This window comes from Manacus candei, unplaced genomic scaffold, assembly GCF_025592945.1.
Source record: "Manacus candei isolate 608988 ecotype Guabito, Panama unplaced genomic scaffold, ASM2559294v1 h1tg000052l, whole genome shotgun sequence".
Taxonomy (NCBI): Eukaryota; Metazoa; Chordata; class Aves; order Passeriformes; family Pipridae; genus Manacus; species Manacus candei.
The window spans coordinates 4599033-4613207 of record NW_026138100.1 but is presented as its reverse complement, the minus strand read 5'-3'; the positions used below and the strand labels follow the sequence as shown (position 1 = coordinate 4613207).

At 35.8% G+C, this 14175-nt stretch overlaps 1 protein-coding gene across 1 annotated transcript in view; it reads left to right on the top strand.

Moving 5' to 3' along the window:
- Positions 1-14175, top strand: part of ESR1 (estrogen receptor 1) — a 153992-nt gene that overhangs the window by 90282 nt on the left and 49535 nt on the right. The window contains 1 exon segment of the mRNA XM_051801657.1: positions 1173-1289. Coding sequence (XP_051657617.1) covers positions 1173-1289 — 117 coding nt within the window.

Genomic DNA, 14175 nt, shown 5'->3' with positions numbered 1-14175 from the left:
ATAGACCTAAAATATAATAATTCCGTCTGTTGGAGTGAGTGTGTAGTCAGCTGTCCCCCTCTTAATAATTTTACAGTTTGGCTACTTATTTTTATGAGATCCCAGTTATGCAGCATTAGAGAGCAGATGTTCCTGGTGTAATTGGATAGTAATTTTTACTTTATTTTCTAATTCGTAGTGAAGGATAGATGATTTGATTAGACCAAGGCCTCTGTCAAACCTCCACTCTACCTCAAGCTGATCCCTCGACCTGAAAGAAAGAACAAACAGTTCTGCAATATTTTTTTTGTTGTTCTTCTTGTTGTGTGCTGTACCTTAGCTGTGTTCAGATGAATACAGAGCACTGATGAGATAATTTTGAAGTCTTTTTCGTCCTTGCTAAACTTTGTCTATGGTTGGAAAATAATTTTGTAGCAGATTTAAGGACACATTTTTAAGAGCAAATTAGAATAGAGGCTTGTTGGCAGTAACAAATTATGGTATGCTAAAAATCCTTGTTACTAATATTGAGATGTGGAGACTAATAAATGAGGAAGAGGAGCTCTGAAGGAAAAGATACCAGTAACAAGCTTGGTTTCAGCGGTAATTTTAGAACTTGTCATGACTGAAAGTTTTTGCATATATCAGACATGCAGTTGGAATTAGTGATATTTATCCAAGAGGTACAATTAATTAATTAACAATTGTTGCTTCTGTTTTATGTTTTTGTTTGTTCCTTAACTGCCCCAGACTGCGGTAGATAAAATCTTATGTGCATAGACCTTTTAAATTTTATAAACCTCATTTTGTGCAGTCTATTGGTTAAACATCAACATGCACACACAACCAGATGGCATTGTATTTCTTAGGCTAAAAGCAAGAAATTCAAGGCACTTGTTCATATTAATCTATCCTCTTTTGTGACTGCTTCAATTGTTCATTATTTTAATTAGCCCACAGAAGTTTTAATTTGTGTTTTTACTTTTAAAGAACTTGTGAATAAATGTGTGGTGAAGAGATGTTGGTTCACAATCTGTATCAATACTTTTATGACAGGTTATGATGGTAACCCTACCTTCTTCCTAAGGTGTTAGATGATGTACTAAATACTCAGTGAAAAACAAGGGACTATTACAGTCTGTTTTGTTGTGTCTGGGTATAACCACGTCCTTACTTTCCCTCTGTTTTTGCAGGGCACAATGACTACATGTGTCCTGCTACTAACCAGTGCACCATCGACAAGAACAGAAGAAAGAGTTGCCAGGCTTGTCGACTGAGAAAATGCTATGAAGTGGGAATGATGAAAGGTGGTATGTACACAGCCATCAACAAATCCGCAGCATTGTTGTCTGCCTTCCTGTCTTTCAACTTCATTGGGCAGTTGTTCTGGTTTTTAACTAAAGGAGGAAGTAACTGATTTTATTGAGCTGAAGTGTATTACATCAAAGAGTGATTAAATAAAAAATTAAAAACTCCCTAATACCATGTTATCTTGCCCAAATCTGCATCTGAAATAATAAGAACATTGACTTCAGTGAAATTAGAATTCTTCTGTTATTATTTTTAACTCATTATTTTTTTGGTCTCCCATGGTAAACTTCAGATTCTGATGAATGTAAGTTAACACAAGATTTTGCAGCATTTTGTAGTTCAGTGTGAAGAGCATTGGTAGGCTCCAATTAGTCCGTATTCATTAAAATAAACTTCCGAATGTGTAATACTTGTTCTGTGAATACTGGAAGGGAAAGTAAATTCCTCAGGTCCAGTACTGTACACATATTTTAGATATGAGTTAATTTAATCCAACCATATTAAAGGATTGTTTCATAAAAACTGAGTTAAATGCCACTTTCTTGGAACATACTTATGTAATAATGATGTCAGAGAAGAAGAATCGGGCACTGAATGCTTAGACTGACGTGGAATACCAGTAAGATACTTCATTTCTGCACATTTAACATATGTCTGTATGTTTAACTTTTGGATGCAAAATTAGAAATACATGACAATACTGAAAAATGACTATGTTGTCTTCCTAGATAGAAGAGGTTTTTTGTAACATAGTTTTGGATCGATCATGATACCTTCCTTTCTCCTCTGTGTTATAGTACCTTATGTTTGTCAGAAGCAGACAGAAGTCTGCTCTTTTTAATCCTTTTGAAAATGCCATGCTCCTAGGAATTAAGAACGTTAAAGAATAGGTAATCATAACATTTCATAGTAACTGGAAAGCAAAAGAAGACCTTGTTGTAGCCTACTAAAAATATCAGATTGCTTTTATTAATGAAGAGTAATCAGTAGCTATATTGAAACTTATATGTATAGGAAAAAATTAGCAATGTGCTCAGAAGAGAAGGGATTAGATCCTATGTCTTTAATGTGAAAAGAGCTAATTAAATTACAGACTGACTCTCCCTTTCTCTGGCACACCTAATGCTTACTTATGTCACAAAAAATCTGGAGCAAGAGAGAGAAGTAGCTCATCATGTTTGTCCTTTTCGCAACAAAAGATTATTTCTAAGTCCAGTCAAAGTAGGTCAAGTCTAGGAATCTTGGGAGAAAATGCAAAGGGGAAAAAGTAAAGGATAACTGGTGAGTTGTTGATGCATTTCGAGGTTGCATCTGCATTTTTCTAACTCAAAGATTAGTAAACAGCTGAGACTGACTTTGTTAATCTCAGTTTTGGGAGCAAGCAGGAAGAGCGTGTAAAATCTCTTTTTAATTCTAACACTTAAGACAGTAGTTGATTTTTTTCATGAGATTTAGTGTATTGGTCCAGACATTTTTCTTTTTCTGTCTTAACATCCTGGTATATACAACCAGAGCTCTTTAAAGTAAAATATATGTAATTAGTATCACAGCTATGATCTGGAGAAGGTAGAGTTTTAGATAAGGCAAACTAAAATCATAAAATCCCATACATAAATTTGCCATGCACCTTTGGCTTTGACCTTCGTACATATGGCAGATCATAGTTAGGATATATAATGATGTTTTATGTTGATGATATTACATTTTTCACTTGGCACATTTACATCCAGTTATGCTTACATGTATTTAATTAGTGATCCACTGTACCAGTTGTTCATATCTCTTCTCTAAGATGCACGTTGTAATAGGTTTTTGACTGTTCCACATGTAATTGTTTTACTCATATAAAAATTGTGAAGAATCCTCAACTATTATTATTTACATTAAAGTAGTCCAAAAAAAAGACTGTAATTCTGTCCAAATTTCTTTGAAATATAGATGTTCTGGAGAAAAGTTCTCTGGATTTCTTTCTTTCCTTTTACATTGCTGTAAGATTTCTATGGTCACTGCAGCAACTGGCTGTTGTGGGCTTTTTGGTTGTGGATTGTTTTTTGTTTTTTTTTTTTAAGGAACTCAACTCACAATTTAAACACAAGAAAATCAGGATCAGCATAAGTTGTGTCCGCTCCTATAGGATAATGACCCGAAGTCATCATTGGTTTATAGACGAGAATTTAAAAATATTTATTTTATGGAGTCTTGGAAAAAATTCTTGAGATTCCTCAGTTGTACGTAATAAATGTGGCACGCCTGCAGATGAAGTATTCAAAGAGGGGAAAGTCAAAGTAGATGAAATAAAGTATCCAAGATCCTTCTGGAGTCATTACTGATCCCCTATTGTCTGAATAGATGTGATGGAAGGAAAAACTTTTCTTCTAAAGGTAGACCTTTATAATTGTCACATTTCTCTTAGATGAAGATTGCAGAATCTCAGAATATACTGATTTGGAAGGGATCCACAAGGATCATCAAGTCCAACCTTTAGCCCTGCACAGGACCATCCCCAAGAGTCACACCAGGTGCCGGAGAGTATGATCCAAACACTTCTTTAACTCTCTCTGGCTTGTTATGCTGTCTGGTTAACTTTAAAGTGATAACCCTTAAATTTCTTTTGTTGTTGTTGTTGTTTTCTCTGAGGAGATGTCTTAAGCTTTTGTGTTTTAATAGGTATCTTATAATAACACTTTTCTTCAACACACGTATCATGTAGCTCTGGTTAACTCAAGGTTCACAACGTTCTCTAATAATTCATAGTTCTTGTGATTGAATCTTTTAATTTAAATAATCTCTTCTTGTCCATATTGAAGGATTTGCCTTTTTCTTAAGCATTAATTCTGTCACACATTTGAATATTCAGTTGTATCTTATCTCACTTCCATGTCTATCTCCACAATTTGATTATGATGATATGCCTTCTAGATATAGTGGAAAACAGCTGTAATATTTATTTTCTCTGAATATAATCTCAGTTTTACTTCTGCACTAAGTTAGCTGAGGTTTCTTAACACATTGTCAAAGTTGCTAACCTGTGATTTTTATCTGTCATTTAACTTCTGAGTAACAACTCCTATTAATTATTGAGTTTCAGTAAATGTGGGGGAAGGTAGACAAAATCTTGATTTAATGTCTCTGATAACTCTAAACATAGGATATAGACTATGGTTGCTGATGCTTTTCTCATAGAAGGTTACAAAACAGCATAGAAAAGTTATAATTTTTAGTAGAGTGGACACAACTGAAATATGTTTTTGGGGCTTCATTTAGAAAAGATGCAGGCTTCAGGTGGCTCTTGAGCTGTATGGTAGGAACATTTATTTATGAGTTTCTGTGGAAATTTTATTGATTTTTTTTTTGTTCCACTGTTCTTACATCTTTTAAAAACTTCTTTCAGTACTGAAGAGTTATTTTCTTTCTCTCCTCTTACATTTGCAAGTTTGTAACTGTGCTTCTTCAAGAGACAGTTAGGCTGCCAGAATCTCTGCTGCTGCAGTCAGCATCCGAGGCATAATTTACAGCTGTTATATTTTATCCAAATGCTTCACTCTCCGAATAAGCCCAGAAGACCTTAAAATTATATATTATTATTTAGTGTGTGCTCCCCTGTTTGTAAGTGAGGATAAAGTGGACACATAGAACAAAGGTCCTTGTCATGTCCCTCTTCTGTTAGGTAGCAGGAAAGAGTAGCCTTGTTTTTATTATGACCTACTGATGCCTTCTTGAAGCTTTTTCTCTTCTGGTTTGGAAAACTATATTCCAACTTATTATTTCACATGATGGGGGGACTCCCATCGTCCAAATGGAGTTGTTACAACAGTTGCAACCCTGAAGCTCCAACCATGTGTATGCTGCAGGTAATCTCTGCTCGGATTTGGACCTAGTTTTCCATTTCTTTATTGGTTTAATGACTTTCTGATGACTTGGCTCCAAAGAACCTAATTTTACGAAACCAGAAGTACCTTATTTTTATCGCTATTTTTTAATTAAGTGTTTTTCTAGTGTGGTGCGTGAATGGGGGTTTCTAGTTATATTAGCATGATACATTCGTCCCCTCCTTTCAATGTGTGACAAGTCAGATTAATCATTGAATATTCTGTGTGATCTGAACAACACAGTATTAGTGGGATTAGTGGCTATGGAAAAAGTGTGCCAGAATGTTAAATGTTAGATCCTTAATGAAAAATCAGTTATTTGCAAGATAGTCTATGTTTAGCCATCCTGAAAACTGTGTAATTCTTTCAGTTATCGAGCTTCCTAATCTGAAGTCATGTGAAATGTGGCCATCAAGGATTTGAGTGCTCATGTGCTAGATCAAGATGGTCATTACATATACAACCAGGGGTATGTACTGTCTTTGGACAACCTGAAATTTCATGTTGTAGAGAGAAGATTCTGAGGGTTGATTCTTGTGATAATGAAAGTCCAGAATTGCAGTGCACTTGAAGCCTACATCCTTCAGTGTTGCTCTCACAAAGTGTCTGAGAATATTTCAGAGATCACTGTGGTACAGCTCAGGGAATAAAAGTCTGTGTTTGCTGTAACAGGGTGCTGTAACCACATGCCAGGTGACTGTAGAAACTTTCATTGAGTCCTAGACACTGGGGTCTTTAGGCTTTTCTCTTACATTCTCCAGTGCAATCACATGGAATTCAATCTGGTTCAGTGTGACAGTCTCGCTGAAGTTTAAGATAAATTTTTACAGGGAAAAGAGAAAAACATTTGGCAAATTTTCCATCCTCTCAGAGAAGGACCTTGCTAATTTTTGTCTTTAAATGGAGAGAGCTATGCTTCCTTGCTGAATGCTATATTTATTAATGAAAAAAGGCTAGAGAGTTATTAAAATAATTTTCAAAAGTAGAGGTAAATTGATGTCTGGTGCAACCACTGAAAGAGCACAAGGCCTTCTAGTTTTCCATGTAATTATCTTCAATTAAATATTATATTATAAAGAAAAATTCGTGAATGAATGAAAATGGACTGTGGATGTGAAATAATTCTGGGCTTTTGAGGAGAAACTTTATGATATCTATTAGACATACTCTTCTGTACTCAGCCAAATAACTGTGTAGGTGGAGCCTGATAAACGTAAGAGGAAATGTACTTTTTAAAGTTGTAATTGATGGGCTGAAAACATGTGTTCTAGCAACATTTGAAGCACAGTTTTGTGAGTTTACAGCAGTTTACAGTGGAAAAAAAGATGGAATTGAAACCAGATTTTTTGGTGGAACTTTTCCCCCCCTTTATGTGACATTGAATTGCCCCAAAATATAGTGTTCCACTGTTTTGCCCCCAAAAAGGGAGAGACCACTGTTGTGAACACCTTAGCCAAAAATACTTTTTGTTCCTATTCCACTTCACAGAACCATCTGTGCTAGAAGGAACTCCAGGAGGTCTTTTTTTAGGCCACCTATTCAAAGGAGATTCAACACTGAATTTATACATGGTTGTTTAAGACCTTTACAGTCCCAAAATGGGAAGTGGAAATCAGACAAACTGTCTTATGCTTATTTATATGCTATAATTAGATATATAAAAAATAAGAACAATATTGCAGAATTTCTAATGTTTTACTATTGAACACTATTGAGATTGTAAAGGTAATTATATCTGTATACTTGTTTACATTTTCTTTTTGGCCTTTTCATTCTTAAAAATTCCTACTTAGGAGTTATTTTATTTGTGATATTTTTTGGGAGTAGATATAGCAATGAAGCAGTCTCCATATAAATTACTAATTAATTTTAAATTAAATCTAGGGTCTTTGGTGTGTCTCCAGCTCTGTCTGCCACTTGTTCATACTACAGGTACCTCAGGGTGTCACTGTGCATTCACTCGTTTTGAGCAAGCCTATGTAGGTCTGAACAGCTGGTGTCTTCTTACTGAGCTTGAGTAATTCCTAGAGTATTAGAGCTACAAGAGAGCTGGAGAGGGACTTTTTACAAGGGCATTTAGTGATAGGATAAGGTGGAATCGCTTCAGACCGGAAGAAGGTAGATTTAGGTTAGATAGTAGGAAGAGCTTCTTTACTATGAGGGAGGTTGCTCAGAGAAGTTGCTCCATCCCTGGAAGTGTTCCAGGCCGGGTTGGATGGAGCTTTGAATAACATGGTCTAGTAGAAGGTGTCTCTGCCCATGGCAGGGGTGTTGGAACTAGATAATCTTTAAGGTCCCCTCCAACCCAAACCATTGTACCATTCTGTAATTCTATGGTTCTGTTGGTTCTCTTGGCTAGGCATTTACAGTTCAGTTCTAGCACTCAGTCCTGTATATCAGGTCAAATACCTTCAATACCCAATTAATTTAATTAATTTCTGAAATTTCTTGCTGTCTTTGAGATTTATACCAATGGAATGATACTCCTAAAACTACTGGCTTTCCCAAATCATGGCTGAGGTATAGGTAAAGAATGTTCCTGAAAGGGCTTTATTTTGATCCCTGAACTATTTATGGCCTCTTTGTAAATATTGCCTAGAAATAGGACTGTTACCATACTGACTGTAACCAAAACTTACTATGATTTGTGCAGGAGTTTCAGCACTGATTTGAATGATGGGTTAATTAAACTTCTCTTGCTTCACTTCTGCATGTCCTTAGGTGCTCTTTAAAACATGCACTGTGACTGCCAAATATTGAATGCCAAAATACAGATTAGGATGAATCATGTTTTGCACCTTCATGTTTGTTTAGTAGATCATTGGTTTTCAAAATATGGGTTATGAATAGTCATTAGAGACCTCAAGTGACATTTGCCTGCTTGTTCACAGCAATTTTTTTTTGTCACCAGGTCTTTAAAAACTTAAAATGGAAGATCAGTTTTATGATCTGCATTTTAGTTGATAGGAGTTCTGGGGCACTGTGATATGTAGTGTGACTTGATCACTGAGAAAAGTGGTGGCAGAGCCAGAAATTGAATCAGAATATCTGAATCCAAACCCCTACTGTGGCCACTCTATCTCTAATAAGAGGTAGTCCTGATTATAGAGGAGAAAAGAGCCCCAGTTTGGAAAAGGATGAGAGATATTTTTTGAAAAAAACACTCACATAAATAGACATACGTCAGTCATTCACTCGGGTAGAAAAGATTGCAAAATCCAGGTGCACAGACTGAACACAAATCTATTATATATTTATAGTATTGAGTGTCTAGATATCCTCATCAGAAGCCAGGCTATTAAACACTGTCACTTGAGGCAGACCTGTTTGAGGTTAGACATTAAATTCTGATTAATGTTTTAGAAGATTTCAGACAATGTTTCTCATTTGAAGTAATTGTCAACCCACCTGGGTTTTCAGCTCGATTTACATTTCTGGTTGATTTTCTAAAAGACAAATGGATATAAAATAAAGGGGTGATTGTCTGAATCGTATTCAAAAGAAGTATTTATTAGGCCTGAATTTGGAAAGTGGTGTTACTTTTCTGTAATGAAATAAAGTATTTATATAGAGAGAATCAAGGAGAAAAGTTCTCAAAATCTCAAAGGTCTCAAAATCACCTTGGAAGGACCATCAGGCTGAGATACATTTGAACCTACATTGCAGTCATGGCTTCAGCAATGTATTATTAATCTATCAAAAATGTAATTATATTATTGACTTCTACTTATGTACAACAGCTACAATGACCTTATGTTTCAGAGGAAATAGTAGGATTTTGTTTTATTCCCAATGAAGCATTATAAAGCTATTGAATTCAGCAGAGATGTACCTAATGAGACCTATCTGTAAAGTGAAATTACCATAAGAGGTCATTAGGAGTTTGCAACCACCCTTTGGACTCTAAAGCCAGTTGTGCTTAGGCACTCAGGTTTGTGCCTGTAAGGGAGCTGTTGGCTTGTTCACACTGTTTTCCTTTTGGAGTCCCTTACTATTGGCAGTGGCAGCAATGACACCAAAGTGAGTTGAACTGAGCCCCAGAGATCTTCTCCAACATTTTAGTAAATCCTTCCCATATTAGGACATTTGAAGAGAGGCTTTTGGATTTCTGGCTTCTTCAACCCTAACTTCAGTTTCAGAAAGGTAGGTTTCTGGCACAGAAAAATCTGGTTTCTTCCTTTGCGAACACTTGTCTAAAGAATTCACATGGCATTTCTACCATGACCTGTTCTGTGCATTCTCTCTTAATACTCTGATCATGAACTGGGCAAATGACTCTCTCTCTCTCTGAAGGGTACCTTCTTATTTATAATGTATTTTACTTATCATATACATTTAGTCTTTCATTGTCAAGCTAAATGTCAAGCAAAACACTAGAGATTTCTTCTCTCTGGCAATTTTCAGTGGAATTCTGATGAGATAGGTTGGTCTTGAAGAGGAACAATTTCATTTAGAAGAGAAGGTGATTCCAAGCACATTTGAAAACCTTTGACAAACTAACAAAATTATAGGCTACTACTATTGCAAGACTGTGCATGTATATAGAAGTGTCAAACGTCTCTTATCTGGGATCTTCTGACAAGGAGCAGAACTGTGGAGTCTCACGTTCAAAGGCTGTTCCAGACTGGGAAGTTAGCTGGTAAACCATTTACCCATCACTGTTTCCAAAACCAATCATAGATCTATCTTTTTGTTGTCCTCTTAGAAAAAAAAAAAAACAAAACCAAAACCAAAACACAAAACAAAAATACCCCAAAAATAATTGCTTTTCCTTCCTGCCATCATTTCTTCCTCCCCTCAGAGTGTGGCCACAATCTGTTGATTGCTGAGGGGAGTTTCAGCAGGTTCCCATGCCATCCTCACACTTGCTATCCACACTCTGACTTTTCTCCTTCAATTTATTTATGAGCCACATGTCTTATTTTTGTAATTCTGTGTAATCTAGGTGTTGCAGTCTTTTCCTATGCATAGGGTTGTCCTTTACTGTAATGTTTCACCAGTCCTGTTCTGAAGCTGTTCCTCTTTGGAATTGCAATAACTGTTGCTGAAATGGAAAGGAAGCAGTAAAAGGAAATGTTGGTATTACCAGGAAACCACAAATAAGGAACAAAATCTTGAAAGCTAAAAACTAAGTTCCGAGCAAACAGTTTTTAATTTGGAGTGTCTTCCCTGGGTTATAAGTTATTGTTTTGCACAATAGTTCCATTAAGACATGAAACAGTTCTGGTATGAATGAGCTATTGCTTATATGTTTAGTGTCTAGAATCTGAACTTCGGTTCTCCAGTTCTGACATTTAGCTTGCCTTTATGTTTTGACTTGTCAAGTTTCCAAATCTACTTTGCTTCCATTAGCTTAAATGCTTGAAATGCCATCTGAATGCCTATCAAGTTCAGTTGTCTTTCCTCCTTCAGATCTCCATCAATTCTCTTTCTAGCTGTTTCAGTTTTTCTTTCTATCTGTTCTGCTTTAACTGTGATTCTTAGGTGCTACAGCCTGATCTTCCAGGGCTAGAAGGAGAAATAGCAGAGCAGTTCCTTGAAAGCTCAGAGGAAGGAAGAGTAAGAAATAAGAAAGAGTAGTGAAGAAAAGTTTTTCTTCTTTTCCCCCATTCTCATGCAAATAAAAGCTCCTGAGGCTGAGTGAGAGCTCTCACCAGTTATCTTTCTTTTCCAAATATTCCCTCAGGAGGAAACAAAATCTTAATTATACACATAGAAAGCATATGTGATAACAAATAAAATTATTTGTTTATAAAATATGAAGTAAAACCTCCTCTTTCCAATAGACATTATAGAGCAGTTTCTAAGATAAAACACTGTCTCATCCCACTGTGTGGACCTGAAATTCTGAAGTCAAATATGCCACCACTTCTAGTTGTACAGCATGTGTTTCCTTTATCCATCTTGGAGAGATTGTTGTGCTTTTCTACAGAGTTAAAACAGGAAAGTGTTCCAGAAGTGAATATATTTTTATGGTCCAGCTACATGATGATAATGAACTTCTAGATTTCTTGAAAGAAGGTGATGATTGTAAATTATCATACTTTCATGTAGCTGTACTGTTCTTCTAAGATAACATTAGACTAAGCCAGTTTTACTGAATGGGATATTCTGAGAAAAATAACGCAGCTGCAACATCATTATCAATTATTGTAAGACAAAAGATAATGTTCTTGCCAATAATGTCCTCACAATTTGTGTAGTTGCATTCTGCCTACTTACATTTTTTAATAAAATGAAAGAGTTATGTCCTCACCCAAACTATAGGTAATTTGTGCGTGTCACACAGCAAGAGCTACAATTAAATTGATGGAAAAATCTGTATGATATACACATTCATGATGCATAGAAGTAAAGTATATTGGTGGTTGATGAAAACTGCAAATTATGTTCTCAAATGTCAGAAAATACAGAACTTTTTAGTGTCATCTATATTGAACCACTTTATGGTATGATCATAAATATCCTCTGCCCTCCAGAAAACTGCAAAATTTTGTTTTTGTTGCCACTGTGAAATATGTGTAGTCACACCTAGTATATTTTGCAAGTTGTTTGCAAGCTGAACCACAGAAATGTGTTTAAAACAGAAATTTAAAAAAAGTCCAGAGTTTTTTAGGTTGTGGACATTGCTTAGGGCTGACATCTCAGCTGTTCTGAGGTGATGCAAAAGATCCCAGATCAAGGAGAGGTTGTGTCTGTGAGTCTGGGCTCTGTATGTAAAGTCCCTGGAGCTTTCACAATGACTGATGACCGCTGATACATGTAGTAATAATCCTAGACCTCTACTGATTTTTGGGAAGGTTTCATTAAAAAAATACCGAGGAATGTTTTTGGGTTTTGTTTTTTTCCCCTGCATTTGGAGCTAAACAAGACAAGGTTTAACTTGCAATGCACCTGAGAGTTTTAATCTTCAGAGACAGTTGCTATTTGTAGAAAATAACTTTATTTTGGTTTTTGCTTCAGCTATTGGAAAGCTGTCTAGAACTTCAGCAAAACCAAAGTGGAACATGAGACATGGGTTAATAAATAGATTGCAACTGAATAGGCTTTATGATGACAGGCAGTTCCCACATTAATACCCATCCTTTGTGTGAACAGGCAGAGTGAATGTTGTGAGTATGGGGAAAGAGAAGATGAAGGTCTTTTGCATTTTTTTTTGTACCATGTTAATGAAAATAGCACGATAGGTATTTTGCATAGCAGGTGAGTGTTGCAATGAAGACAAAAAGCAATAGCAGTTCTGTTTAGGATTTCCAGAATAGTGAACAATAGGAAGAACATAAAAATATCTTGACTGTTTCAATTTTGTCAAACAATCATTTTGTCTCAGTCTTGATGCCAAGTAAAGTTTACTGGGTCTTCTCAAATCTATTCCCATTTATTCCAACCAATAACCATTCTTTACTTGACAAATATTCCTACCAAATTTCTAATAATAAAGATATTGAAGAATATTATATAAAGCAGCTCATGGGGAATATATTTAACTGGAACAGAATTTGAGATTATATGTACATCTTCAAATCTAAAATCATTATTTTATGGTTCACACAGAGCCAAGCAAATTTTAATTTATTTTGTCTCCTCCTCTATTTCCTCTAAGTATTCTTGAATCTTTTATATAATACTGAAGATATAAAGGTGAATCTTTGTTATTAGGAGTAGGTTGGAGTAAAAAATGGCTGTTGGATGGCTGAGATTCAATGCTCATCCGATGAATTCTTAATTTAGGTTTTTTTGTTATAACAATCTGGAATTTATTTTTTGTTTTATTTTAATGATGTGGGAAAACAGTAGTGAGGTATTTTGTCAGTTAACATTGCCTCCATAGGCATAGAATTACAGAATCTTGGGTTGGAAGAGGCTTTAAAGATCATCTAGTTCCAACTCTCCTGCCATGGGAATGGCATATGCAATTTTATTGTCCATATGCAATTTTATTGCTGATCAGGTTCTACTGATTTGATTACGTAATTCATGGCTAGGCTTCGTGAACGAAGATTTGGGAAGGCTCTGTCCACATTTGTTACAGGCACGCTGGTGGCTTATGAGGCCAATACGTGACAGACATATCCGATTGCAAAAGGCACAGCAGAAAGACTCCTTAGGTGGTATATTCTGCAAGACACGGTTCTTTCTGCGTTGCCTTTTCTCCTCGAGAGTGATCCTGCGTGTGTTCTCAAAGGAAGCAGCAGCGTTATAGATGGTGTGTCTCCAGGCCTCCCGATTGGAGACCAGAGTAGACCAGTTATGTTGATCAATATGGCCAAGGCTGAGGTGTTGTTTCAGGGAGTCCTTGTATCTTTTCTTCGGGGCTCCTCTCATGCGATTACGTAATTACTTAGCGGTTTTTAAACCTGTCTTCATATCTAAAAATCTGACTGAATTTACATAGGAAGCTTTATAAAACTGCCTTTGAAAATCTAGGGTCTTGTAGCTTTAAAACTCAAGTGGAAATTGTTTTAGAGCTTTTGCAAGATGCATAGGACTTCAATTTTTGGTAGAATATTGTTTTTCATAACATTTGGCAATTCAGGTCCCTTTATTGGCTGAACTGTCGAATCAAAATTAATGCATTCAGATATTTAAAAACTCTTACAGTATTGCTGCACTTTTGCACTTTTGCAATGAAATTGTAGCCTGATAGAGTTGTCTTTTTTGAAATTAGTAACTGTGCATCACTATTCTGTCTATTTAACAGAGTTAAAATTTGATTAAGTTGATGGAGATTTGGAAGCACTTGCATTTGTCATCATACAGATTCAGAGACCTTTCTGTCTGTGATCATAAAAGCTGGTGATGTGATGCAGATGGAATGCATACTCTTACTGACTTTTTTTAGATTCAGTCCCTACAAAATCCAATTGGTTTGTTGATTTTTTTAAAATCCCAAAATAAAAATACAAAAACTAAATTTGTACAGGACATCTCCTCCAAACTTGTTATGTTCAACTTTGCTGAATGCACCACTTTTTTTTCTAAGGTGAAGGAAAGCCAGTAGTAAGCTTTCAGATGA